General features: G+C 46.5%; 1 protein-coding gene across 3 annotated transcripts in view; it reads left to right on the top strand.

The window, feature by feature from the left end:
* The window catches only part of KLHL5 (kelch like family member 5), a 551,601-nt gene that overhangs the window by 416,666 nt on the left and 107,878 nt on the right, over positions 1–27,057 (top strand). For all 3 annotated transcript variants that reach the window (XM_086963979.1, XM_086963980.1, XM_086963977.1), the window contains one exon: positions 12,982–13,144. In XM_086963979.1, coding sequence (XP_086820105.1) covers positions 12,982–13,144 — 163 coding nt within the window. The remainder of the gene's footprint in view (positions 1–12,981; positions 13,145–27,057) is intronic.

Genomic DNA, 27,057 nt, shown 5'->3' with positions numbered 1-27,057 from the left:
GCCAGAAACCGGTCCCCGGAAGCTTGTCTCCTTTCTGGTGAAGAATTGGCTTGGTAGTTTGGTCTGCCCTGTTCCCATGATGCACAGGGCCAGGGACAGACTGATTTGCATATAGCCATGTTCTGAGCTGGGATGGGGCAGTGAGTTAAATAAAGGTGATGGATCAAGCCCTGATCTTTGGACTGGGTAAGAGTGGTCTGCTTAATTCAGACACTCTGTTCATCACCACCCCCTTTTCTGAATCCTGTGAGCACTGAGCAGGAGTCGCAACGCGGGATTCCGGGATCAGAGACGATGGTAATGTTTTTTTATGTCTTTTTTTAAATAAATTAAATTAAACCCCCCCTTCCCGCGTGCCCTCTTCCTCCCTGTGTCACCCCGCACCCCCACCTGGGAGTCATGCCGGCCGCGACTGCTACACACTCGTTAAGCAACCCACAACGCATGAAGGGCTACCACCCTGTGGACGGTATGTATGCATTATGCTTGAAAACTGCGACACAAAGGTGGCAATTTCATTGGTGCCATCTTTTCCCACGTGAAATTAATCCATGCATATGCATGCCATCTCTAACAACAAACTCCCTTTTGCGCAGACTAAAGTATTGATAAGTCTCAACTTTTTTCTAGCACTATCTGACTATACTTCTAACTCCACTGCAAGACTATAACAAAAACAGTTTCTCTTCTCAACAGCAAAATATTGCATTTGTGGTATATTGCAATAGTACCTAAAAAAAGATCAATGCAACATCTGCCCAGACTCGACATTGTCTAAAAACCCTAATGCTTCTGGGAGTTGGATAGTATGGATCCCAAATATACACACTAATGCCTTATCTTCCATAGGGGTGGGTAACACAGGTCTGTTTATTCAGCAGTGTGGAACCCGTCCATCTCTTCAGTATGAGTGTGGGCGGGAGATGAAGCCAGGAAGCATCACTAAACGGTACTGAACTAGAGCATCCCACCCCCTGCATGAATATTAAGCTGCAGCAGTGCAGAGACATGCACCGAAACAGTGCCCAGCAGGGAGAGACAGCTGCTGACCTGAGGGAGCTGAAGGATCAGGAGCAGCAGCAGCTGGAGGAAACGCATGTGACACCTGACCCAGAGTCTTGGTCCTCTCGTTGTGAGGAATCAAAGTTGATGATTGGAGACAGGAAAGGTCGAAGATCCCCTTCCCTTCCAGCCTGCCCCAGTACCCCCATCCTCAATCCCATCAGACTGGCTGTCTTGGTCTGTCTGACAACCCCCAGGTTGACATCCAACATCAAAAGCTCCCACCTGCTGCGGCCTACATTCTGGGCTTTGTCGTTTTCTCTCACAAGTGGTATCGCACCCGGCCGCCAGTCGACATCATATATTGCAACTCCCAGAAAGTCTAGAGCAAATATGCAGGGTAGGACTACAGGGAGCATCACGTAGGACTACAGTGCCCGGCAAGCCATTGTATCTGTGACACGTTTTACGTCAGCCATACACTAACTGCGTAGTAAATAAGAGATAGCAATGGGAACGAAATGAACAGAATGTCCATCGCTGGGAAAACAAGGAAGCTGTCAGCTGCTAGCTGTACAAATATATCCTGGCCAGCCTGGTCCACGTGCCCAGAAAAGGGAAAGAGGCAGGGACGATTGAGGTGGACTTCACAGACTACTGGAGGGGGTGTGGGGGCAGTCAATTTACAACTCTGTATGAGGAGGTGAGGGAGGAGCAGAGGCAACATGGATAAAGGACGAATGAAAGGCAGGACGGGATAATAAAAAAACACCCAAAAAACTGCGATCGGAGAAAAGGTGCGGAGCTCGGAAGACCATCAGAACACTGACAAAAAAATACTGCCCGAAATAAATAGATGAGCACTAGAGTGGAACGATACCAGAAGTTAGACTCTGCTCTGTGGGAGGAAAGAAATGAGGATAAGAACAGACAAAGAGGTAAGATTACCCACTAGCAATCAGTCCTCTTTAATCTTTTTAAAGGGCAGTTGAAGCAACAAATACAAATGCAATGGGTGGGCTGTAAGCCCACGGAGTGAATACAGCATATCTCGAAGAGACTGCGCATGCGCTGCATAGGCTCAGTCTAAAAATGATACTGTGTTTCAACAACATTTTCAATGATAGTTTATAGCAAATTCAAAAATATAAAGGGATAGCAAGACAACAGTATCACAAACGGAGGTGACGGAACGTCTGCATTACTTTACCTTCCCTCTGCTTCTTCTTTCCCCTAACATGAACTCCATTCTCCCAACCTCGACTGGTCCTTCTCATGGTGTGCCTGTTTTCCATGTCCACCATCACTACTGATAGAGCTGCTTGGAAATTGTTAGCGTTGTGGTCACTACGTCCACTCACTGTTTTAAACCTCCACCCAGAGGCTCCAATCAGGGTACCACTCCAGCTGGAACTTCTGTCACAATAGCAGGGCAGGGTTCTGCATTCAAACCAATGGAATCTACACCTCCTTGCATGGAGACTGAACAATGGCAGTTTGATCTACCACCTGAGATTGTGGAAATTAGTCTTGCTTCTAGATGTCCCTCCTCAAAGTTAATTAACAGCACGCAGTGGGATACATTTGGGTTTGTTGTGGAGTCCACAACACCGGCCCCATGCAAGCCAAACTGTTGGATGTTTTATTATTTGTTTTGTCTTTGGCCTAACAAGGTCTTGCAGTGGCTACTATTAAAAGTTATTTGTTGATCCTTTCGGCCATTTTGCAATGGCCAGACAGACCTCCCTTTTTAAATCAATTGTGATGCTGTTTATTAATCGTTTGACGTAAATTTTCCTTTCCAAACAGTTTGTGATGCCTCAGTGGGCTCATAATTTGGCCCTGTCACTCCTTATGTGCATCCCCTTTTAGCCAATGCATATCTTCTTGTTGCGTCTTCTGACTCTCCAAACTGTCTTGCTCACTGTCACCATTGTGAGATTCAGGCTAGTTCAGTGCGGACACCTATACCACCTTTTTCCCAGACAACCTTGGTGACAAAACTTGTGACTACTTTTGACGCTGGTCATTCAGTCACCCTCTCAACGTTATTTGCTCTGCATCACCAGTTGGACTTCAGAGGAGACTTAAGGTTTCACATGGATTACACCAAATACCGTCAGGTGGTCAGTCAGTTATTTGTGGGCTCCTTGTTGGTAACAAATGACAAGGCAGTGCAGAAAATGACATTTCCAGGTGGATAGTTCTCTGCATTAGGATTTACTGCGTGTTGGCCAAGAAACATCCTCCAGAATGATTGAGGACCCATCCCCCAGGGCTAAGGCTGCCAGCACTTTGTTGACATGTCGAGTGCTTGTCCTGTGTGTTTATAAGACTGTAATGTGGGCATTTTTATGAAGCATTACTGCCTTTACAGCCTGGTACAACAGGGCGTTTTGGTAGTTATGTCCTGCGGGACGTTTTGATCTGAGGCTTTCCACAGACCCTCCTCCAGGGGAGGTACAGCTTTGTCTATTCTAAAATGAAGAAATCTGCATTTAGAAGTATTCATTAGAGTAAGTAATTTACCCTCGATAACACACTTTCTGGTGGATACTCCATCTAACCACAGATTCCTCAGGGCCCTCTCACTTCCCGTTCTGTGGAATGGGCTCTTTTCCATCTAAGAAGGTCCCAAATGAGAGACCCGCACTCTGGCGCAAATAATTGGTTTTTGGGCTCAGTGTCCAAGACGTCAGACGATGTTCAGAAACAAACTGACAGTCGTTCGCTTGAGTAGCGACTGTATGTGGCTCCAGTGGTCACTTTTGGGGTCGAAATAGAGCTACACAATGCCACTTGCCGCAAGAAGGGGCTATGTAGAAAAATCTTTCTGTTTCAGTCTGGCACCTGGGGTTACTCTCAAGGTGATAAATCTGACGTTAGATAGAGTAACCAGCATGAAAAAGCTTAACCGAAGGTTAGTGACTTGTTCTACGTAAGGTATAAGCATTCATAAAACAACAAACAAAATTAGCTTTATAAACGATTACAAGTGTTCCAAAAGAAACACAATTCAACTATGGTATCCTCGAGGTCAGTATTCATTATTACTGTAAAAAGGAATGTGTTATTTAATCATGCATCCACTGCTTACGGAGATGCATTTAAAATAGGAATCTGATGCTTAATAAAATAAGGGATTTTCTGTAGTACATGCATCATCGTTTCAATTACTCTTATGGGTTAGTAGCAGCATGTCAGTTTTTCACTTTAGATCCAAGTTAATGCCCTCTAATGCTCTCAATATTTACATTACTTGTTCACATCCTCAAAAACTATAATCTCAGCGTTGCATTTAAAATATACTGGTAGTTCCCTTGAAGTGCACTGGGTGATGTGTACATGATCATGCTGCTTTTCATTTTGTGCCTTCTTATCAACCCTACGTGCAAATATTATAAAACCCTATTTAATCTCGTTCTTATTTGATTCACTTCCACTGAAAGGTTTATATATAAATCATCTGAGTTTAATACTTTAATCCTCTCTACTGAACAATACCTAGTCATTGTAATACTCAGGTTGATGACAATTTCTACATCAATTTACAATCCAGGGCTCTGGGAGAATGAAAAAAAAACATTAGAAGTAAATGTTTTAGGTATTGTCCCCATGGTGGTAGAAGTATTTGTGTTAGGTCCTGGGCCTATGGTGGTGAAAGTATTTGAATTTTGTCTTGTGCCCACAATGCATTGAAGTATTTGTGTTGGGTACAAGATCCGATGCAAATACTTCTGCCAGCATAGGCACAAGACCTAAGTTGATAGAAGTTTTTGCATTGGGTGTTGTGCCCACACTGGTAGAAGCATATGTATGCGGCCTTGTGCCCACACTGGCAGAAGCATTTCCATTGGCTCCTGTTCCCTCGCTGATATAATTATTTGTATTTGGTCTTGTGCATACGCTGAAAATAGATTACATTCCACCTTAATTATCTCTGTGTCCATTTATGAAGATGGAAATAGCTACTTGCAGGGTTTGCCTCGAGTGTCTGCAGAACGCTTCCTGTGCGGCTGCCAGAGTCCTGTCAGATATATTAAAGGGTGCTCCGTTTGCTTTGTCGCCTTTCATTAAGGGCGGTTAGCAGTGATAGACGACTCTCTTTGAGGCACCTCGTCCTGCTAGAGCTGGATGTATTTTGGTCGTGTTTGTATTTCCGTCTTCGCTGCTGTCCACCCACATTCACAAGTACTTTTCTGGTTTGTTTGTTTCAGTTTACTTCGCCCTATATTCTTTGTATGCTGAATGGGCTTTTTCCAAAGATTATGATTTCTGTTTTGCTTTCATTTACAGCGACTCATCACGTGTACTGAAATGAAACCACATTGAGGGCACTTTGCGTGTGAGTTAGTGTTTTATCTATAGTATGAATGAATGAATGAATTATTTGTGTGGTTACTTAAAACCATTACAAAAAATAAAATGTATATAAACGCTGTATAAAATCTAAAAATCTTTAAAAAGCAAGTGTATATACAGTACAATGTTAAGATTCTCTTTGCTTTGTTGGGTAAAAACAGCCAAGTGTTGATCAGTCTTTTGTATTAAATCAGTCTTTTGTATTAAATCAGTCTTTTGTATTAAATCAGTCTATTTTGAGAAGGAGGCTGAACGGCAGTCCCGGCAGTATCTGCCTAGCGGCCTAGGGCGAGGTGTCCGTCAGTTTTTGGCAAGTTAGGTGGACAAATTTGCCAACGTTGGCCATGTGCTTCACTGTGTCCAATGCGTAAAGGCGAAGGACTGCCTCCTGTGCCGTGCGAGTGCCCAGATGGAGGAGAATTGGTCTAAGATAAAGTCTGCGGGCTAGCAGAGTAAAATATTGCCCAAAGACTCACGTTTGTAGTTGCAAAGGCGGCACTCTGTAATTAACGATTGTCCATGCTCTTATCACGGCACATCTAGATTATGCCAACAGCCTGTACGCCGGTGCCCCCCTCTATCTCATTGATCGACTGCAAATTGTTCAGAATGCGGCAGCTAGACTCATCGGAAACATCCCTACCTGCAACTCGGTCTCAGCCTACCGGAACGAACTACACTAGCTCCCCATCTCCCGTCTCATTCAATTCAAAATTCTGATCCTTGCCTTTCGTGCTATACACGGAATTGGCCCGGCTTACCTGAGTAAAAGACTCAAATTATCTGTATCAGTCAGATCTTTGAGATCAAACAGCCTTCGTCTTTTGGTGGCCCCCAGATTTCGGCTCGCCAGGAGTGGCGGCAGAACGTTCGGAGTGACCGCGGCCAAGTATTGGAACAGCCTCCCTCTGGACCTTAGGTTCATTGAGTCAGAGCAAGTCTTCCGACGTAAACTTAAGACCTGGCTGTTCACCAATCTCTGATTAAGTTATCCTTGTGGCCCTATGTAGCTTCAGGTTATGATGGACATGCACCTGGTAGCTCCCTCCTCGTGATTAACATGTACTTACAGCGCCGGGACACCCCCTTCGGGGGTAGCTGCGCGCTTTATAAGCTTCTTAAATAAATAAATAAATAATAAAGGCTGACCTTACTTTCCCGGTTGGATATAGATCTTTAAGAGGGAGGGGATGTAGTCATGCAGCTAGTATTCTGTTTAACCCTTTCGATGCTGATGACGAGCTCAGCTCGTCATGATGCACAGTTGAGCTGTGCTGATGACGAGCTGAGCTCGTCATGAATAAAGGGAAAGAGGATTTTCCAGCACAGGGGGGGAAAACGCCTAGCAGCCAAGGTGTTAAGGCTTGTCTCCCCACAGCTTGTGTAAGGTGGAGTTTGAGGCTCGGGAATGTGTGGGGGAGACTTTGGGTCTCGTGAAAACCTCTTGTTACTAAGGATTCCATGTCCGTAGTCCGAAACCGTAGTCGTACTTGCGTTTTTATAGTTTTCTTAATAATGGAGTTTTGTCTATAGTACTGTCACCCTCACAGGCTATGAGGTGAATTCTGGTCTTCTGGAACTTTGGTGGAAACAGTTGTCTGTGCATGAAGTTTATTTATATCAATGCTGCATAGATTAGACACTATGGTTGAGAGGAAGTACCTCAGCTTTGCATTCCTGTCGCACTTCATTTTGCATCTCAATTTGTCCTTATCTGTCATTGTTTTTCACGTATATTTCATGTATTACTGTTAGCAGTGAAATCGGTGCCCCAATCCTACTATTTTTCGTACAGTGGTCTGTGCCGCTGGCTCCAGGCCGTGGTGCTCGGGACCAGACGGCAATTCTTTCCGGAATCCTACACAGGTTAAGGGGTAGGAGTCCAGCCTTTGCTGGCCGTTTGTTCAGTCTATATAGCAGGGTGCCAGCGAGAATCTTGACTGCTGGATTTTAAAATGTCTAATAATCTGTGGTTTTCCGGGGAAGTTCACTGACCTTGTTGTAAATTGGTAAGAGTAATGTCTCGTTAAAGTCCTCACGAAAATGACTAGATGCAATGGTGTTCTCATGCACAGGTAGCAATCTGCCGGTTTTTCTTTGCCGGCGTTGGTGCTCGGACTGCGTTTGAAAAACTTATTTTGATAAAGAATGCTTCTCATTTATTCTCTTTAAAATTCAAATGTATTTATTCCAACTATATAGCAGAGTAATCATTTCCCCTACATTTTTTCTATTGTGCCCTGCAAATTGAACTTTTTCTTTTGCTATTTCCACAGAGGACTCCCTTTTCTTGCCTGGTATATTGAGCTACTTCAGGAAATTGCATTTATTTATTAATTTATTCAAAGTTTTATATAGCGCGAACAAGATCTTTGCAGATATCAGAGCGCTTTACAGAAACAAAGGGTGGGGGCAACAAGAGGGTGATTAAACAAACTATTGGACGCAATATACTAGTCGGTAGTAAGTGAGTAGCAAAATAGGATAGCAATCATGTAGAAAATATAATAGCAATAAACAGTCAGGTAACCAATAGTACAAAAGGCGTGCAATGTCTTTGATCCAGCAACATTAGAGTTCAGGTGAACTTAGCCACAAGGATGGCTTTTACCTCTTTCTTAAAAGATGCAGTGGAGGAGATAAGCCTGGTTTCAGGTGGGAGTGCATTCCAGATCCTGATGAATTGTGTTTACTAGGTCTGGCCTTGGCCAAGACCTTTTTTTCCATTTAATTAGAAAATGTATATTATATACTTCTGTGTAGAGGACTTCAGCCAACGCTCTTCTTTCAGTGGTCTGCTGTTCTGACATTCACATTTTTCTTTCTTCCGCCCCAACAGCAAATAGCATGGAGCAGTGGGTCAGGCCACTGCAGCCATTGGCTAACTTCACTGTGAGTGACTACAGGCTCTCATTTCACAAATAACACACCCACAGACAAAGTAGGTCCTTACAGTACCAACGGCTACTTTAGGAATGTGTGCTATTTGAGACCAAAACATATTTTTGCTTATAATAATTATTGTGTTTACTTTGTCAAGGGCCTAGCAACTCCCCCAGCAATAACGTTTTACAAAAATAGTGACAAAACAAGCATTGGCCAAGCCAAAAGTTTGCCAGTCAATGCTAAACCTAGTGGTTTTGTCAATGCTTGTTTTTCTTTCAATGTTAAATTATATTAGGTACTATACTGTAGATTGTTTCTCTGACCCCTACGTTTTAGATATAATTGTCAGTGCTTTTCGTGGTCATATCATTTGTGCTTATAATGTGAAGGATTATACAGGATTTACCTCTCTATCTGGTTAAAATAAAAGCTGTGCACCACTTTTCATATTCCTCATTTCAGTTATTTTGTTACAGTTCTCATATTACTTTGCGTTGTTCTAAATTGCTTCTCACTATCATGTATTGCTTTTCATTCTACTTTTTCATTTCAAAAACTAGCTACCAAGCCACAGCACACTTATAATATGAGTGGGCATTGATACGGTAGGGCTTATTGGACAATCTGTGGTGTTCAGTACATTTTTGCTCCACTTAGTCCTACAGGGTCCAGCAAGGTACCCAACATGCACACATAGTTTGAATTTGAAGCCCCCAGTAACCCACATCTTATGACTCTTAGAGTCATCATATTTATCTGACTCTGTTCATCAGGTTCCAGGCCTCTGTTCTCTGCCCTCCGCCCCCACAATGGGCCAATTTAATTACTCTGCTCCCCACAGAAGTATCAAATGCCTCCCCACACAAAAGGGCAATCAGCAGTAATTGACAATGTGTCAATGGAATTCCATCAAATTTGGGTAAATGGTAGGGACTGCTATGTAGTAGGGCCTATTCTATATTTGATGAAAGTGTCTCAAGTGGTTTTTCTGTAAATTACTTTCCCACCTTTTTTTATCGAGCGCTTACCGGTTCGCGCACCGGTACGCGTACCGGCAGCGTTACGGGAGTCCTCCATTTTGTGTTTCGATAGAATTGAGACACAAGATGGAGGGCAAACAATGTTCGGAATGGGTAGAAGGGGGCACAGTAGACACTTCCTGACCCTTTAGGTTTTCTGAGGGGGGGCTTAGGACGCTCATATAGGCCAAAAATAAAAAACGTTTAAAAAAAATTGCAGGGGGAGCGCCCGGTACGCGAACCGGGCAGCGGTCCGGGAAGCGCAACAAAGAGAAAAAAAGAAAGACAGGGTGTAAAAATTTTAGCAATTTTGATATAAATGGAAGGTAGTTCTGAAAATAACTGTTTTTTTGTTCTTTTTCTTTTTGGTCGACCGTGTCGGAAAGCTCGGCATCTGTCACTCCGCTAGAGACCTGCTTGCGTCTTTTCTGGCTAGAAGAACGCAAGCAGTCACTCTAGGACCTTTCCAATCTGCCCAACTCTCGTCGCCATGTGGAGTTCTTCAAGGCTCATCCCTAAGTCCGACACTATTCAACATATATGTGTCGGACCTTGCTTATGTCATCAAAGCACACGGGATGAGCCTAACCTCCTACACCGACAATACTCAGTTGGTACTGGCCATTAAAGGAGATGGAGATCAAGTAGCAAAGACATTTAAAAATGGAATGCTTGACATAGGAGAATGGATGGCCACTAATTGTTTAAAACTGAACTCAGAAAAAACTGAGGTAGTTATTTTTGGACCCCTTCTCCCAGCCTGGCCATTAGGTTGGTGGCCAGAATCCTTTGGCGCTCCCCCGAGCCCGACAGCCAAAGTTAGGAATCTAGGAGTCATCTTTGATGAAGGACTCAATTTCATGGACCATGCAAATCAAACAGTTACCACAGCCCATTATAAATTGAAAATGATTAGAAAAATCCGTCCTTTTCTTCCGGAGACAGCCATCAAAACACTGGTCAGCTCCTTAGTTCTGTCAACCCTGGACTACTGTAATGGTTTATTTCTCAATGCCCAGTCCAGAGTCATAAGGAAATTACAATCAATACAGAATGCTGCAGCACGTCTTCTTTCTGGGAAGACCAAATATGAACCCATATCAAAAATTATAAAGGAATACCATTGGCTGACGATTCGGAACAGAATACATTTCAAATCCTTATGTATAGTTTATAAGGCACTTAACAATCAAGGACCCCATTTTCTTAAAGATCAACTTCAACCTTACAAACCCAGTCGATTGCTTCGTTCCGCTACCCTCAACCAACTAGTCATTCCACACTCCAAAACAGTGTCTTGGGGCGATCACCGCTTCTTAGTGGCAGCACCCAAACTGTTGAATACTCTTCCCCAAAACATCAGGTTGAGTCCCTCCCTTTTCAGTTCCGCAAACTTTTAAAGACGTGGCTGTTTGACCAATAATTCCCTACCACTCCTCTTCAACCCCCTGTTTCACAAGTAAGTGTATTTCCCAGCGCCGAGACGCCTGCGGGTATTTGTCGCGCTCTAGAAATGTCAAAAATAAATAAATCCTAGGGGAAGAAGAACAAGTATGTCATTCAGGTACAGTACAACAACTTACAGGACCAATCTCCAGGAGTTAAGGTGAGTAGTGGGCACGGTCTAAGGCAGCACCAGCGGCACTAGGCTTGCCGGTGGCAGGGATGCAAAACAGCGTTGGGTGCCCAATGTTAGTCAATGGGGATTGGTCTTTGGGAGGCCGGTCGGGCTGGACCAACAGGGGGGCTCGGGCCTTACGATGCTCAGGGGCGGAGGGACATCTTTGGTCCTCTTCTCCATGGGCCAGGGGCAAAAGGTGCAGAGGTGTCATTAAGGGCAGGGTTTTCCTTACTGGGAGCAGTCGCAGTAGAGGGGGCCTGGGAACAGAGGCTGCAAGCGGCATCAGGAAGTCCACGAGAGGCGAAACCACAGTGATCTCTGTCTCCTGGGGCTGCAGGACCACGTAGGCACAGTTCGTCCACTTCAACTAGGGCTTGGAACAACGGGTGCAATGGTGTACTTGGGGGTCGGGGTTCTGCTGTCTTGGAGTCCTCCTTGTCTCTTTAGGTGCATGCAGGATTCAGGGAAGCAGGTCCGCTGCTTCACAGGAGTACTTGTTTCCTGGGTGAAGTACTGACAGGTCTTCTGGGTTTCAAGGACAGGGCAGCTGGAGGACAAGTAGTCTTTTGGCATTTGGCGCAGTTGTCAAAGTCAGCTGACAGGCCGGCAGTCAGTTGCTGGATCTTCTGTTCTTGCTCTTTACGACTCTTCATGTCCACCTTCTTTCAGGTCGGCAGGATCCGCTTTTCTGGTGCCAGAGGCTTCCCTAAATATGGAATTTAGGGGCGTTAGGAGAGTGTGAGTGGCAGCTAATGGGTTACCTACCCTTGTGTCACCACACCACCTATATGACCACTTCCTGTGGGAAGTGGGGATAACCCTATCCGAGAGTTCCTATGTTTGCCGTCATAAAGATAGCCAACTCTGAAAAGTAATATCCACTTCAGTTAGCCCGCCTTAGGGGTGGTACTAGCCTAGGGGTGGACAAACCTACCTGACTGACTAATTTTCCTGCCTGGACAGGTGCCAAAGGGCTCTGGAAAAAGGGGGTCGACTTCCTCTCCTGTGAGGGGAGCCAGATTCACATTTCAAAAGTTGTGGCTTCTTTGAAGCTCCCCTGACATGGAATGATAATCAGCAGGTCATCCTGAGGGAGGGGGTGTGAACACCCTCTTCCTAGGTAGGCTTTGTTTATGACCTCCAGAGAGCAAAGACCCTCACCCTGGGAAGTCAGACTTGTCTCACGTGGCAGGCTGGCAGTGACCTTTCCGCCAACACGCCAGTGGCTGGTAGGTTTTCAGGGGGCACCTCTATGGTGCCCGCTGTGTGCTTGTATTCACAAATCCACTACTGGAATCAGGGTGGGTTTGTGAATACGAGATATTTGATACCAAACATCCCTATTTTCAGTGAAGCCATCATGTAGCTGGGGAACTAGTTTTCACCAGTGTTCAGCACCTGTTTTAAAATGCCTTCCCTGTCGCCTTGTATTGTCACTAAAGGACTGACCAGCACCAGGGATTATCTGCTCATGCAGATATGACCACACATGTAGTATAAGGCACCCTTCCGTAGGGCTGGAAGGACTGCTGCAGGGGTGACTTACAAATAGTATATGCAGTGTTCGGGGACGTGGCACACAGGGATGTGTCATGTCGTGTTTTCACTTTTGTCTGCATCAAAACATGCGGCCTGTGATGTCAGCCCTTCATGAGTTTGGTGAGCGCTCCCTTAGGGTGGCAAAATTCGTGCTGCAGCCCTTGGGGACCCTCTTTAGTACCTCAGGCCAAAGGTACCAGGAGTACCATTTACTCAGGGCTTATAGAGAGTGCTGAAGGCATTGCCAATTGGGGGAACAATTGTTCAGTTTCTGGGAAAGAGATCTGGCACTGGGGACCTGGTTAGCAGCAACCCAGTGCGCTTCAAGTGGAAGTCTCCTCAATGACCAGGGAAAAAATGGAGGTGACCATGTCAAAAAGGGACACTTTCCTACATAACCCTCAATTGAATTGTTAAAATTGATTAAATGTTTTTCATTTTCCTTACATCACTGTTCACTGTATCGTTTTTCTGCCATTACCAGATCAAGTCATAATAAAAACTAGAATTCCCCTGTTGTCATATTAAAAAAGTATATATCTTTTTTTTAAGGGGTCGCTGTTTTGGAAGGCCCCATGTATGCTGTTGGTGGGCACGATGGATGGAGCTATCTGAACACAGTAGAGAGATGGGATCCACAGGCCCGTCAGTGGAATTTTGTTGCAAGCATGTCAACACCACGGAGTACAGTTGGTGTGGCTGTACTGAATGGAAAGTAAGCATACAAATCATTTTCTTAAATTACATTGTCAGTAATTACCCAGGGATCTCTGTACCTTTGAACCTAAAATCTGGTCCTATTACAAAATAACAACATAAGCACTATTAGATGGCAAGACTGAAAAGGCATATTCATATATGTTGAAAGAAAGAAAAAATAAAAAGGGTCTAGTATATGAACAGATCTTCATATGAAGAAAGTTAAGTAGTAGCATGCAAGTGTTTCTCTCGATTCAGGTTCCATTTTTTAGGTGTCTTTGACACTCCTACTAGCTATTGGATGCTGTTAGGTGTTAGATCATTGATTTATGTGTCTTAAACATACAGACAAAATATTCTGATAATTGTTTGTTTTTACATATATTAAATGTTTTTGCATTTATATAGCACACTCCACAAACCAAATTGCCTACTGTGTATTTATGAATTACAGTGGTAGGTTAGTAAAGATGCCGAGCCTTCTCGCTAGTGCAGGTTTCCGCAGTCCGCATTCAGCTTCCTGAGTAATCATACCACTTACAAGGTTCTAGACATTTTACCAGTGTGTTTGTGAAGATATAAATGATCCATTAAGTTGATGCAAACTTTTACTTCCAACATATTACTTCTTTATTATTGTACACTGCAGTTTTCACACATGCTAGACCCAAACCAACGTCCCAATGTGCCATAGGTATCAGCATCTAATGATGGATTTCATACATGTAGCCTGAAAATGTCCAGAGGTACAGGCATATTGGAGTAGCTGTTTCTCAACCTTGACAAGGATGTTAGATGTGGATAGCTCAACAACCCTGCTGATTACCCTTCTGGGCTGTGTGCAAGATATTCCAAAGAAAGTCGAAAAATGTGCTGCCATTTCATTACTCCAAGCTAAATGAAGAGCAACTGTTAAAAATGGGGGTTACTAGTGGACAATGGCTTTCACCCTGTCCAAGTAGGTACCTTTATTCTAGTCTGCACAAGAGGATTATACAGTTAAGATAACCCCTGCTCACTTCCTTGGTCGCTTGGCACGTGCAGTCAGGCTCATCTCAGAGGCAATATGTAAAGCGTTTGTACATAAACACACAGGAACACAATGAAAACACTGCAAATTGACACCACACCAGTTAAGATAAATAACCAATATTTATTTGAATAAAACAACAAAAATCCAACATACACAACCAAAGATATCACTTTAAAAAGGTTCAAACAGTTCAGTCCATAGAAAACTATAGATGTCACTTTTTAGTACAAAGTACCTGGGATGTGTCAAAAAGGTGAAAACCTGTGCAGGGGAGATAGGATGCCTGAAAACAAAGCAATGCGTCAATTTCTTACTCCCAGGGGAGGTGATGGATCTATTCCTTACTGCGAGGGGAGGTGATGTGTTGATTCCTTGCTGCGGTGCAGAGGAGGTGATGCATCAATTCCTTGCTGTCAGTGGAGGTGATTCGTCGATTCCTTATTGCGAGGGGAGGTGATGTATCGAACTCTGTACACGTGGCCTCTGTTCCTTACTGCTGGGCAACATCGATGGAGAATGTGGCGCGAAGGTGCGTTGCATGGAAAATCTGGATGCGCTAGGATCAATGCAGCCGCAGGGAAATAGATGCTGCGTCGATTTTCCCAGCCGCTAACAGGTGATGCGTTCATTTCTTAAGCTGCACATCATGGCCTGCGTCAGAGTCAGAGTGGGCGTCTCGGACATTGGAGACACGGTACACCGGACTCTGGCTGTGGCGATCTTTCACACACCTGGCAGGCGCTGCGTCGATTCTTCGCACGCACTGTGTCAATGCTTTGGTTTTTCAGCCGCATGGCAGTGCTGCGTCAGGAAAAACAGGTGCTGAAGGGCGATGCATAGATTTTCTTCTCTTCTTTGCAGCAAATCCACCTCTTAGGGCATAGAGCTGGAATTGGCACCACTTGACAGATCAGAACCTTGGGAAGCAGGATACAAGAAAACAGAGCCCAGACTTTTCACTGCCCAAGATAGAAGCAGCAAGCAGTACAACACTGCAACAAGCAGAGTGGCAGTTCACTTCCCTACAGCTTCTCCAGCTCTTCTTCTTGGCAGACTCTCCTCTTAGTCCAGAAGTATTCCAAAAATGTTGGGTCATATCTCCAGTAATTATACCAGTTTCTGCCTTTGAATTAGGCAGACTTCAAAGGATAGTCTTTGTAGTGCACAAGGCCCTGCCTTGCCCTGACCTGGCTCCAGACACACTGCATGGGGGTGGAGACAGCTTTGTGTGAAGACAGGCACAGCCGTCTTCAGGTGTCTATTACCTCTCCTCCCATCACTCTAGCTCAGGAAGGCCCATCAGCCTGGTGATGGGCCGTTCAGGATATACAAGGCACACCTCAGCTCCCTTTGTGTATGAATGTGCAAATAGCCCAACTGTCATTCTAACCAAGATGTGGATTCCACAGGCAGGCAGACACACAGAATGGTAAAGTAAGAAAATACCCACTTTCTAAAAGTCAATAACAAAACAATAGTCCCTTCCAAAAGTGATAATCAGTGAAACATAGAAATACAATGAAAACTATGTTTGTCCTCTCCAAATGGAGAAATAGGTCATTTATTCAACCAAGCAATAATTCAAAACCATAAGAAAAAAAGATAAGTGGGCAGAAACATGGAATTCACGGGATTAGCAGACCTCAGGCATTATACATTTGAGTGACTGAAAAATAAATGCACAATCAGTAGGTTACAATTGCAAAGTATCTTTGCTCATAAAGAATATAAATTAAACAATTAAAGTTAAGACACTAAAGTCGACGAAATTTCGATCCCAACTAAGGATGGGGGATCATCATCAGGACACAAGAATTTATGCCTGAGAAGTTGCCTGTTCGTAAAACTCAGTTGTATTTGGAGTGCCGTACAGAAAAACACCAGTGAGAAGGCAGAGGGGTTGGTAAAATTATGCCATGCTGATTATTACCCAGATCGATATCTGGACACAATTGTCTGCGCTGGAACGCGGCCTCCTGTGACAAGATTACTGTCCGCCCACTACTGTTTGCAGTCACCATGGTCTGTGTCCCAGGTGAGTGTGAATTCTATTAATGAAGTATGCGCATGACGCACGCTATCCAGCTGTCAGACGCGCCATGGCAGAACTTTGATCTGGCCTTCCAGTGCCTTGGGTATTAACCTCGTAGGTCAAGAGAGCCGTAGAGAGCGTGCCTGCATTAGGAGTAGGCTGTGGTTGTTATTCCTGCTAATTTCTGGTGCCAAGAAGGACTGAGGCCTTTGTCCCATCTTAGACCTGCACACTTTCAATTTCTTCCTGAAAAATTAGAAATTCAAAATGCTCACGCTCGCTCAAGTCCTGTCTGCCCAGGACTTGGGAGACTGAACAGTAGCATTGAACTTGCAGGATCCATCCCTCCACATTCCCATCCTGTCTGTCCACAGACGTTACCTGTGGTTCACGGTGGGTGATGAGCACTTTCAATTTGCAGTGCTCCGTTTTGGCCTTACCAGTCCTCCTCAGGTGTTTACTAAGGTAATGGCAGAGGTTGCTGCTCATCTGTGGAGATCAGGGTGCCAGCCTTCTCCTATCCCAACAATTGGCTATTGTAGGCGGCTCACCCCAGGCAGATGTCGCCCACCTCCAAACTATGGTGGATCTCCTGCACTTGCTGTCCTTCATTATCAACATGCCGAAGCCGCACCTTATTCCTTCTCAGATGCTCCCTTCCAGCCGCTTGTCCATGATATTCAGACTATGATACTGGTGTTTCAGACTCTAGCCTGGATTTAGTTGAGACTAACTCTGAGGCTGCTGGGCCTCATGGCCCCCTGCATCATGCTTGTTATGCATTCCCACTGGCATATGCAGACTCTGCAGTAGGACCTGAAGTTCCAATGGGCGCAGCATCAGGGGAATCGCTCCGATGTGGTCAAGATCTCGAAGAGCACTACAAAGACCTGCTGTGGTGGTTGACGAGCCGCGATCAGGTCAGTAGCAGACCTCTCTCTCTTCCCCAACCAGATCTGATGGTAGTTACAGACTCTTCACTTCAGGTCTTTGGTGGTCATCTGGGAGAGGTGGAGATCAGAGGACTCTAGTCTCCAGCAGAATTAGGACTCCACATAAACCTGTGTGAGCTCTGTTTGATCTGGATGGCATGTTAAGCCTTTCTACCCTCTATTAAGGGAAGGCTAGTGCAGATGTTCATGGATTACACCACTGCCATGTGGTACTGCAACAAACAGGCCAGGGTGGGGTTGTGGACTCTTTCTCAAGAAGCTCTACTCCTCTGCACATGTCTGGAACGTCGGGACATTTCCCTTGTGTTTTAACATCTGGCGAGCTTTCTGAATACCAGAGTGGATAAACTCAACTGTCGATGCCTAGCTGATCACGAATATTGTCACCATCCAGAGGTGGTGCCAGATCTCTTCCAAGAGTGAGGGGAGCCTTTGTTAGATCTGTTTGCCACCCCCTAGAACATGCAATGTCAGCTGCTTTCCACATTGTACTTTCCAAAGTGGCTCAGACTCTTCATCTCAAGTGAAGCTCAGGGCTCCTGTACACCTTTCTACTAATACCACTCCTGCCCAGAGTTCTCCAGTAGATCAGGAATGACCGGGCTCAAGAAATTCTTGTGACTCTGGATTGGGGACAGAGAGTCTTTTGAGCATGTCAATCAGTCCTCCAATCAGGATGTCTCTTCTGGAGGTTTTTCTGTCTCAGCATCAGGGGAAGGTTCTGTCAACGCTTGACAGAACACTGGAGTGCCAACAGTTGACAGCTTATGAATTACTGCCTGAAATCAGTAATGTTATTGTGGCAGCCAGACGTTCCTCCACGAAGACAGTATACTCCTGCTGTTGGAGCAAGTTTGTGGCCTGGTGTTCAGAAAAACAGGTTGACCCCCTATATGCTCCCCTTTCACAAGTTCTATGGTTTATTCACATCCTGGCCCTTCAGGGCTTTGCTTTGAGCACCTTAAAAGGCTATCTTCCTGGAATCTCAGCATTTCTGTGGTTGCCAGATTAGCCAACCTTGTTTAAGTCCACTACTTTACATAGATTTTTGAAAGTTCTCCAGCATATATTCCCACATTCATTATGCCTCAGTGGGACCTCAACCTGGTTCTTACCTACCTGATGTGTGCTCCCTTTGACCCGCTCCATAATTATCCATCAAGCCAGCCTTTCTTGAAGCAAAAACATCAGCCAGGAGGGTTTTTGAGTTACAAGCACTATCAGCGCACCCTCGTTATGTTTCATTCTGCTGTAGGCCAGTCCATCACCCTGCCTACCTTTTACACTCCAACTCATTTCTATAAAGCAGAGGAGCGAGTTCACCCGCTGGACTCAAAAGGAGTGTTATCGTGCTACCTTTACCACTCAAAAGAGTTCCAGGTGTACAACCAACTCTTCATGGATAATGTCTGAGCCTAGAAAGGGAAGGCTGTGCAGAAATGGACCATCTCTCGATGGATTGTGCTCTATATCAAAATCTGTTACGCATTGGGAAAGAAGCAACCCCCTGAGAATTTGAGTGCTAATTCCACCAGAGCCAAATCTGCAACCACTGCTTTAGCAGACAGATCCCAGTCCTGGACATCTGCCAGCAAGCACCGTGAGCATCTCTGTACATGTTTACCAAACACTGCTGCCTGGACAATCTGATCCCTAGTGATGCCATTTTGCCCGTTCGGTCCTGCAAGACTTTTTCATATGAGATCTTTTGCTGGAGTTATTGCTTGGGTATCTGTTCTAAGGTAAGGAATCTGTGGCTAGAAGTCTCTATCAGATGAACAAGTTACAAACCGTTGGTAACGCCTTATCTGGTAGAGAATCTGTCTAGCTGCAGATTCAGTCAGTCAATCAATCAAGTACTTGTATAGGGTATCTTATCACCCTAGAGGGTACTTGGTGCTGTGCTGCAGGTATCAGTGAGGTGTGTGGGTCGGAAATTCCTGGAGGATTGGTGGAAGTGCAGGCGGTGGTTCATGTAGACAGTTCCTTGGTCGTGGAGGGCTTTGTAGGTTTGGGTCAGAAGCTTAACACTACATCTCTTCTGAGCGGGGAGCCAGTGGAGGTCCTTCAGGTGCTGGGTGATGTGTGTCCTCTTGGGTAGGGTGTAGATCAATCTGGCAGCTCTGTCTGGATCGTCTGGAGTCATTTGCATGAGTTCAGTGGGGGTGCCAGCATAGTGTGTTGCTGTAGTCTGGTCGGCTAGTGATGAGGGCCTGTTTCACAGTTTTCCTGGTGCTGATGGTGAGCCACCTGAAGAGTTTGCATAGCGCGTGGATGCGCTGAAGAAATGACGTTGACCTGATGTTTAATGGAGATGTCGCTATCCAGGATGATGCCAAGGTTAAGGGTATGGTCTTACGGGGCGGGAGTGGGTCACCACCGGCCACCAGGAGTCGTTCCACAGGGTGGTGTATCTGCAGAGAATCGGAACTTCAGTTTTATCCGTGTTGAGGTTTAGGCAGTTGTCCGTCTTCAAGGCTGAGACTTTCTTCATACAGTTGTGGAAAATGGTCTTCATCGAGGTGGTGTCTGCTAAGAGCGAGAGGACGAGCTGGGTGTCGTCGGCGTAGGCGATGATGGTGATGATGTGCGATCTGACGATGTCTGCAAGTGGTGTCATCTAGGTGTTGAAGAGGGTTGGTCTGAGGGAAGAGCCTTTGGGTACACCGCAGAGGGTGTGCTTGAGTTGCGAGGTGAAAGGAGGGAGGCAGACTCTGGTTTCTTCCCGCGAAGAAGGATGACATCCATGTGAGTGAATCGATTGTGATCTCAATCTGGCATAGTCGATTTATGAGTGTGTGGTGGGAGAAGGTGTTGAAAGCTGCGGAGAGGTCCAAGAGGATCAGGGCAGGTGATTCTCCTCTGTTGAGTAGGGTGTGGATGTCATCTGTTGCGGCGATCAGGGCTGTCTCTGTGCTGTACAATGCAAAACCTGAAACAGGAAGCCTAATATCGACACTTCGGTGTGTGTGTGACGCACCTGGCCCAAAATCACAAATCCCCCACAAAGAATTCAATGAGTATTTTACTCTGACGGTGTGCACCTCCACCACTTCCGCCCTTTCCAGAGAACAGTCTCCAAGACCAATAATAGACTTGTCACAAATGTGGGTTGCACCACCAATTCCAAATCATGCAATAATTAGTTCAGTCAAATATTTGTTATTATTCAGTCTCTTTTGTTCTTCATTCATGGTAAAAACAGCCAAGCAGCCAAAGCGTTTCGTCCAGCTTCAGTGGACTTCATCAGGGCTTATTATCAACTTTCACTCTTATGTCGATAGTAGAAATTGCAATTATGCTGCCTATTTACAAATATCTACCTCGTTGTGAACTATACCAGCCTGAATCCAGAGTAGGTTCACTATTTCCTTGCTCCTGTACCAACCGCTACGGTATAATTGAAAGCCAAAATCTCCATCCACATGGAGAGGAAGCAGATTTTGGCGTTCAATCATACCGTAGCGGCTGACGCAGGAGCCAAGAAATAGTGAACCTACCCTGTATTCAGGAGGTAATAGTTCAAAACGATTGAGCTATTTGGAGTTGGGCAGCATAATTGCAATTTATATCGAAATAAGATTGAAAGTTGATAATAAGCCCTGATGAAGTCCACTGAAGCTGGACGAAACGCGTTGGCTGCTTGGCTGTCTCTGTGCTGTGATTAGCCTGGGTCGGTGGGTACGGATGAGTGGTCAAAGTTCATAAGGCTGGTTGTGTTCGGTGTGCTGAGTTGTGCCCTGGTAGTGAGCATGTGGTCGGCAGCGGGTATAAATGGGTTGCTGAAGAGGTCAGAGGGTTGGGGATCGAAGTTTTCATAGATGGTTGCGATCTTGTTTTGGAAGTGGTTCGCGAGGGCGTTGCAGTGTGTCTGTGGGCAGGGGTTCGAGTTTTAGGTGGCTGGCGATCATGTGAACTCTCTGACGATGGTGAAGAGTTCCTTGGTTTGGTTGGTGCTGTTCTTGAGCCGGTGGGTCCGGGCCTCCTTTTTTGTGGCTTTGAGCTGACTGTGGTAGCCATTGAGGACTGATTTCTAGGTGGCGTAGTCAGTGTGGTTTCTGCTGGTGATTCTTTACCGACCCACCCATCTTACCCACTCTGCGAACTGATTTTAAGATTCAGGGCTTTCCCCTTTCAGGGCGCTAGTTTCACACACCAGTGGTCAGTGCACTTCTTTGCTCAGTGCTTCTGGCATGGAAAGCCAAAAAAAGAAACTGATGTGAGCCTGCTGGGTTGGAACGTATATAGGTTAGCGAGTGGCACATTGCTGCACACACCTGACAGAGACTTAAAGCTGCAGATTCCTTACCTTTGAATTTCCCCAGGCATCCAACTGCATCCAGAAGATTTTTCGTGAGCAGTACCCTTGCGCGCTGATTGGTGACATCGGTCAGCTCCGCATGGGGTCATCGGCATTGTCCTCGCAAGTGACGTCCATGTCACCTATATAGGTACCACCTAGGCGCGCAGACATCCATTCTTTTCGTATACTTAATCAACAAAGGTCCACCTCACGTAGAGTTTGTATGTATCCTGATGTTCATGGAATACACACTCTGTGTTAAAATACCCCTCACACACCAAAAGGCCCTTGGTGTCATGCTTCATCATCGGGGTCTTCCCGCCCGCTGCGGGACGGGGCAGTGCTGCGACAAGCGACTACGCTGGAGCACCTTTTTATTGTGGGTGTTAAAAAGAGGAGGATAGGCCCACCCTGGTGCCGCTGAGCAACACCTCTTCACTCCCCCCATTGATATTTTTTATCCATTCTTTTCGTGCCAGCCAGCGCGGATCCGAGAGAAGACCTACCCCTCTGTCAGTTTTCGACTGGATTTTTGCTACATTTTGTCCTTTTTTTTTTCCTTCTGGTGTGTTGAGGATGTCATTGAGGAAAACAGGTTTTCCACGTCACCACTCTGTGTCAATGACAGACCCACACCTTGTATGTTTGTGGTACCTGAAGCGCCACCACGACTCCAAGTCGTACTCCGATTGCCAGGCCATGCTCCAAAGACTTTGAGGGTGTGGTCCCTGAAGCTGCTAGCGGCCCTGCTTTCAACTCTGCTGCAATGACGTTCTTGAGGAAGGTCCTGGGACCATTCTAGAAGTCCAAAGTCTTTTTTGTCCCACTTGAAAAAGCCAGGAATTCAGGTAAGAGACACAAAATAAGCAAGAAGTTGAAGCGCGTTTCGAGTTCTCCTCATCTGTCGGCCGACGTGACAAAGGAACATTGGCCTTTGGAGGCATGGTTCCTCAGAACCCAGTCCCGGGCCGACTCCGTGCCACCCTAGTTTTCGAAGAGCCAGAGCAACCCCCAGCCAAATTAAAGAGTTTTATGAGGATTTACATCTTATATTTGAGCGACCCAACCCCTCTAGTGCTCCTTCGGGCCTGCTAAGTTGTAGGGGGGCCCATCTGGTTTTGCACTGGTGACTCCAGCCCAGGCGGTCCTCTATGGATCCAGTCATTCCCCTCCGACCTTACCAAGCGCTGGCCCTGATGTTACGAGCGCCCACCTGCAGCGGCAGCCCCATTATGATTCCCGAATCTGACACAGAACTGTGTCGGCCAACACTGATTCCGGTACCGATAGAACCCCTGTACCCTGGGTCGGAGCCAGAGCACTATTCTGAAGGGCTAGGCCTTGGGTGGTAATGGGAGGGGTTGCTGGACTATTTAGAATACCAGCCTTATGATCAGGACATGGACTGATGTGAGGAAATGGGTGTTGCCAGCGGATTGGATATGTCTCCAGATACCAGCATGCATTCTCCCCCTTCCATTGCTATGGAGGAGGGAGCTACATATGCAATAATGGAGTGGAGGACGGCTGAGGTTCTCTACCTTCAGTTGCAGACCAACATCTTGACGGAGGTGCTGCAAATTGCAGTCTCCTCCTCTGAACCCCTACTCCTGTTTAACTAAGCCCTCACGGATGTCCTTCAGGGGACCTGATCCAAACCGAGCACAGTGAATAGGATGATTGCCCGCTGCCACCGCCTTGCTCCAGGGGACCTAAATTTCCTCACCCAGCACCCTACCGCAGAATGCATGATGGTCCAAGCTTCCGCTTTCCATGGGGCGTTCCCTGCCGCTCCCCCAAACGTGGAACCCAATAGGCTGGACAGCTTGGGGGAAGAAAATGTTTTCTTCCCCCAGCTTTGCATTGCGGTCAGGGAACACTGCATGCTTATTGGGCCGTTACTCCTACACGCTGTGGGAAACGGTTGCACAAGTGCTGCCACAGGTACCGAAGAAGGCCCGGGTTATTCTTTCCAAAGCAGTCACAGACAGGAGAAACGCAGCAAAGTTCACTATACTCTGTGGATTGGACACGACCGACTCACTGGGCAGAGTGGTTTCATCAACCGTGGCCCTCAGACTACATGCCTAGGTGAGAACATCCAGCTTTTCTGGGGATATCCTGGCTTCCCTAATGGACATGCCCTTCGATGGCACCCATCTCATTGGAGATGAGGCAGACTCTGTGCTGGATCACTTTAAGGACTCGTGGCTAGGGCCAAGTCGTTGGGCCTCCCAGCTGCCCCGTTTCATCCACAGTCTTACCTTGCGCTTTTTTCATGGCCAACAAAGAGACTTTCAACCATGCCCACTCTATCCCAGCCACTGAATCGTGCAAATCTCCCCAGTCTCTGTGTGTACGAGGGTGAGGTCGGGTAGCGAGTGGTCTGATCCGAACCCTGCTTCCCCAGCAGCTGCAGACTCCAAACCTTCCTAATTTTGCCTTTTTAAATCATGGGCGTCCAGTTGGTGACAGGATCTGCCATCACCTCTACCACTGGCAGTCCCTAACATCAAACAGGTGGGTTTTGGCGATCATCCGAAGGGGTTACTCCCTTCCCTTCGAGGCTACCCCTCCCTTCATGACAACATCTTACAACCAGTTGACGGAGGATCACTTGTCCCTATTGCGCGAGAAAGTCATGACTCTTGGTCAAGGGAGCCTTGGAGAAGGATCCGGTGCCAGAAGTGGACTGTGGTTGCTATTGCCGCAACTTTCTGGTTCCCAAAAAGGACAAGGGTCTTCATCCTGTCTTAGATCTCAGAGCCTTCAACTACTTCCTCAAAAAGGAGAAGTTCAAGATGCTCACATTGGCTCCGGTCCTGTCTGCCCATGAGACTGGATGGAGGCATTGGACTTGCAGGATGCCTAATTTTACATCCCATCCTGCCTGCCCATCCGTGCTTCCTACGGTTTACGGTAGGCCACAAGCATTTTCAGTTCACCGAGCTCCCTTTTTGCCTCGCCAGCACCCCTTGTTTTAACCAAGGTGATGGCGGTGGTCGCAACTCATCTACACAGGTCAGGGTGCCAGTTTTCCCCTACCTAGACGTCTGTCTGCTGAAGGCGTGCTCGCCACATACTGTGCTCTCCCACCTCCAGACTTTGGCGAACCTCCTGCACTCGCTCGGGTTCACTATCAACATGGGGAAGTCACAACTGACTCACTCTCAGACACTCCCTTTCATCAGAGCTGTTCTAGACACACTGCAGTTTCGGCTTATCCTCCCGAGCTTTGAGTCCAAGATATTGAGGATGATGATGGAATTTATAAAGCACCAGAATCGTCCCCACTGGGGTATCTCCGCGTAGGAGAAGAGTATGCCAGGTCAGAGCAATCCGTTACAGAAAAGACCTGTCATTAGGAGTTTCCTAAAGAGGAGGAGATTGGTGCACTTCGGTAGCTCAACAAGTAGTGAGTTCCAATTTTTCGGAGCAACAACCTACAACACCACCGCCATGTGGTACTGCAACAAACAGGGCGGAGTGGTGTCGTGGACCATTTGTCAAGAGGCCCTGCGTCTCTGGACATGGTTGGAACAGCAGGGCATAGCCCTGGTGGTTCAACACCTGGCAGGTTCCCTGAACGCCAGAGCAAATTAACTCAGCGATCGATGCCTAGTGGATCACGAATGGCGTCTGCACAAAGAGGTGCCACAAGGACGCTTTCAGCAGTGGTGAGAGCCTTGGTTAGATCTGTTCGCCTCAGCCGAGAACTCAGAATATCAGCAGTTTAGCGCACTGGAGTTTCCAAGGCTTCTCTCGCTCAGATAGACTTTTCACCTTGAGTGGAGCTCAGTTCTCCTGTATGCCTTTCTGGCCATACCACTCCTGCCCAGTGTTCTCAAGAAGATCAGGAACGACTGGATCCAAGTCATTCTTGTGGCAACGGACTGGGCACAGGGAGCCTAGTATCCCGAGCTTCTGAACATGAGTGTTGATCCTCTGATCAGGCTGCCCCTTAGGGAGGATCTTCTGTTGCAGCAGCAGGTGAGGGTCCTCCACCCGAACCTGTCCGGTGGCAGTTGACAGCTTTTGACCCTCCCAAAGTCTGTAATGTCATTCTTGTAACCAGGCGTCCCTCCACCAAGACAGTATATGCCCGCTGTTGGACAAAATTGTGACATGGTGTTCATCCAAACACATAGATCCCCTTTCTACCCCTCTTTCTGAGGCACAGTTATTCATTATTTCCCTTGCCTAAAAGGGCACTGCTCTGAACACTCTCAAGGGTTTTCTGCTCTTTCTACCCTTCTTCCGGCTGCTAGCCCAATCCTCCTTTTTCAAGTCCTCTATTGTAAATAGTTTCCCCTTCCCCTTTTATTATGCCTCAGTGGGACCTTAACTTGGTTCTCACAATCTTGGTGTGCGCTCCTTTCGACCCATTTGGCCAAGGCCTGGAACGAGCTCCCAGTCAACATCAGGCGCTCCCCTACCCTGCACACCTTCAGGAAGAGCCTCAAGACCTGTGTGTTGAGCTGATCCGGACCTGCCCCCCTCCTACCCCACCAGTGATTGATTGATTGCACAATATTCTCTTAAGGCTGCTCACCATCAAATCAACTTTTCTTGTGGTGATTACATTGGCCCAGAAGGTGGGTGAGCTGCAGGCTTTATCTTCAAATGCTCCATTCTTCTCTGTTAATCTGGAGAAACCTGTGCTTCACACTAGGGCGTCTTTCCTGCCGAAAGTGGTAAACATTGTTCCCAGTAAGCTGCGCGCACGGGCGTGTGCGCACTGGTCTCTCCTTGAGTGCACAGTGTGGCATTTGAAGCGCGCACAGCGCTGGTTAGTCCAGCATCAAGTGCCTCCTGCACTTTCTGCATTTCTTTTGTTGAAAGGGCGCAGCTGCGGGGCAGATTGTAAGCCTTTGGGAAAGTATTCATGTTAATCGCTGCGCTCTTCATGCGTTGTAATTAACATGATTACTCTAACAAAGGCACATAATCTGCCCTGCAGCCGCGCCCTTTCAACAAAAGAAATGCAAAGAAGTCTACAATCACGACTTGTGCTGCATTTGGCTCTCTGTAAAATATTCTGCAAAACAACGTTTTAAGACCAGTGGGAAAAAAAACTTGCTGGCAGGCTACCCAAAACCAGATTTTAATTGCCCATAAACCCTGCCCCGTGTTTTAAGGGTAAACGTCCTCTGGAGTGCAAAAGAGACTTGCGGGCTCGTGTTGTCGGAGCCTTCATGGTTTGGCAACAGCTTCTACTTCTGATGTGTCAACAGGGGCAGTTTTCGGGCGCACGCTTGTCTTGAGAGCTACTGAGGTCGGGTTTGAGGCAGTTATCACAGCAAGCTTTGTAGTGCCGAGCCACAAATGTGTTCATTTCTTTTGTTTCCTTTGTGTAGTGGTACGTGTGACTGGGAGCTGCTTAAAAGCACCTCTCGGTGTGGACGGACGCAGACATATACAGTAGCCCCCCTCCCCATTTCCTCCTTCTCCAACTCTGCGGAAGTACCACCCTTCACTGCCTTTTATGTAACTACAAAGAGACTTGTTATAGTTCTTTCAATCAATGTGAACAACAAGGACCCCCTGTTCAAAAACTAAATTTCTAATACAGGGAAATAAACAATCTGCGAAAAAATAACCGCATTCA

This window comes from Lissotriton vulgaris, chromosome 3_2, assembly GCF_964263255.1.
Source record: "Lissotriton vulgaris chromosome 3_2, aLisVul1.2, whole genome shotgun sequence".
Lineage (NCBI taxonomy): Eukaryota > Metazoa > Chordata > Amphibia > Caudata > Salamandridae > Lissotriton > Lissotriton vulgaris.
This window is presented reverse-complemented; position numbering and strand designations above follow the sequence as displayed.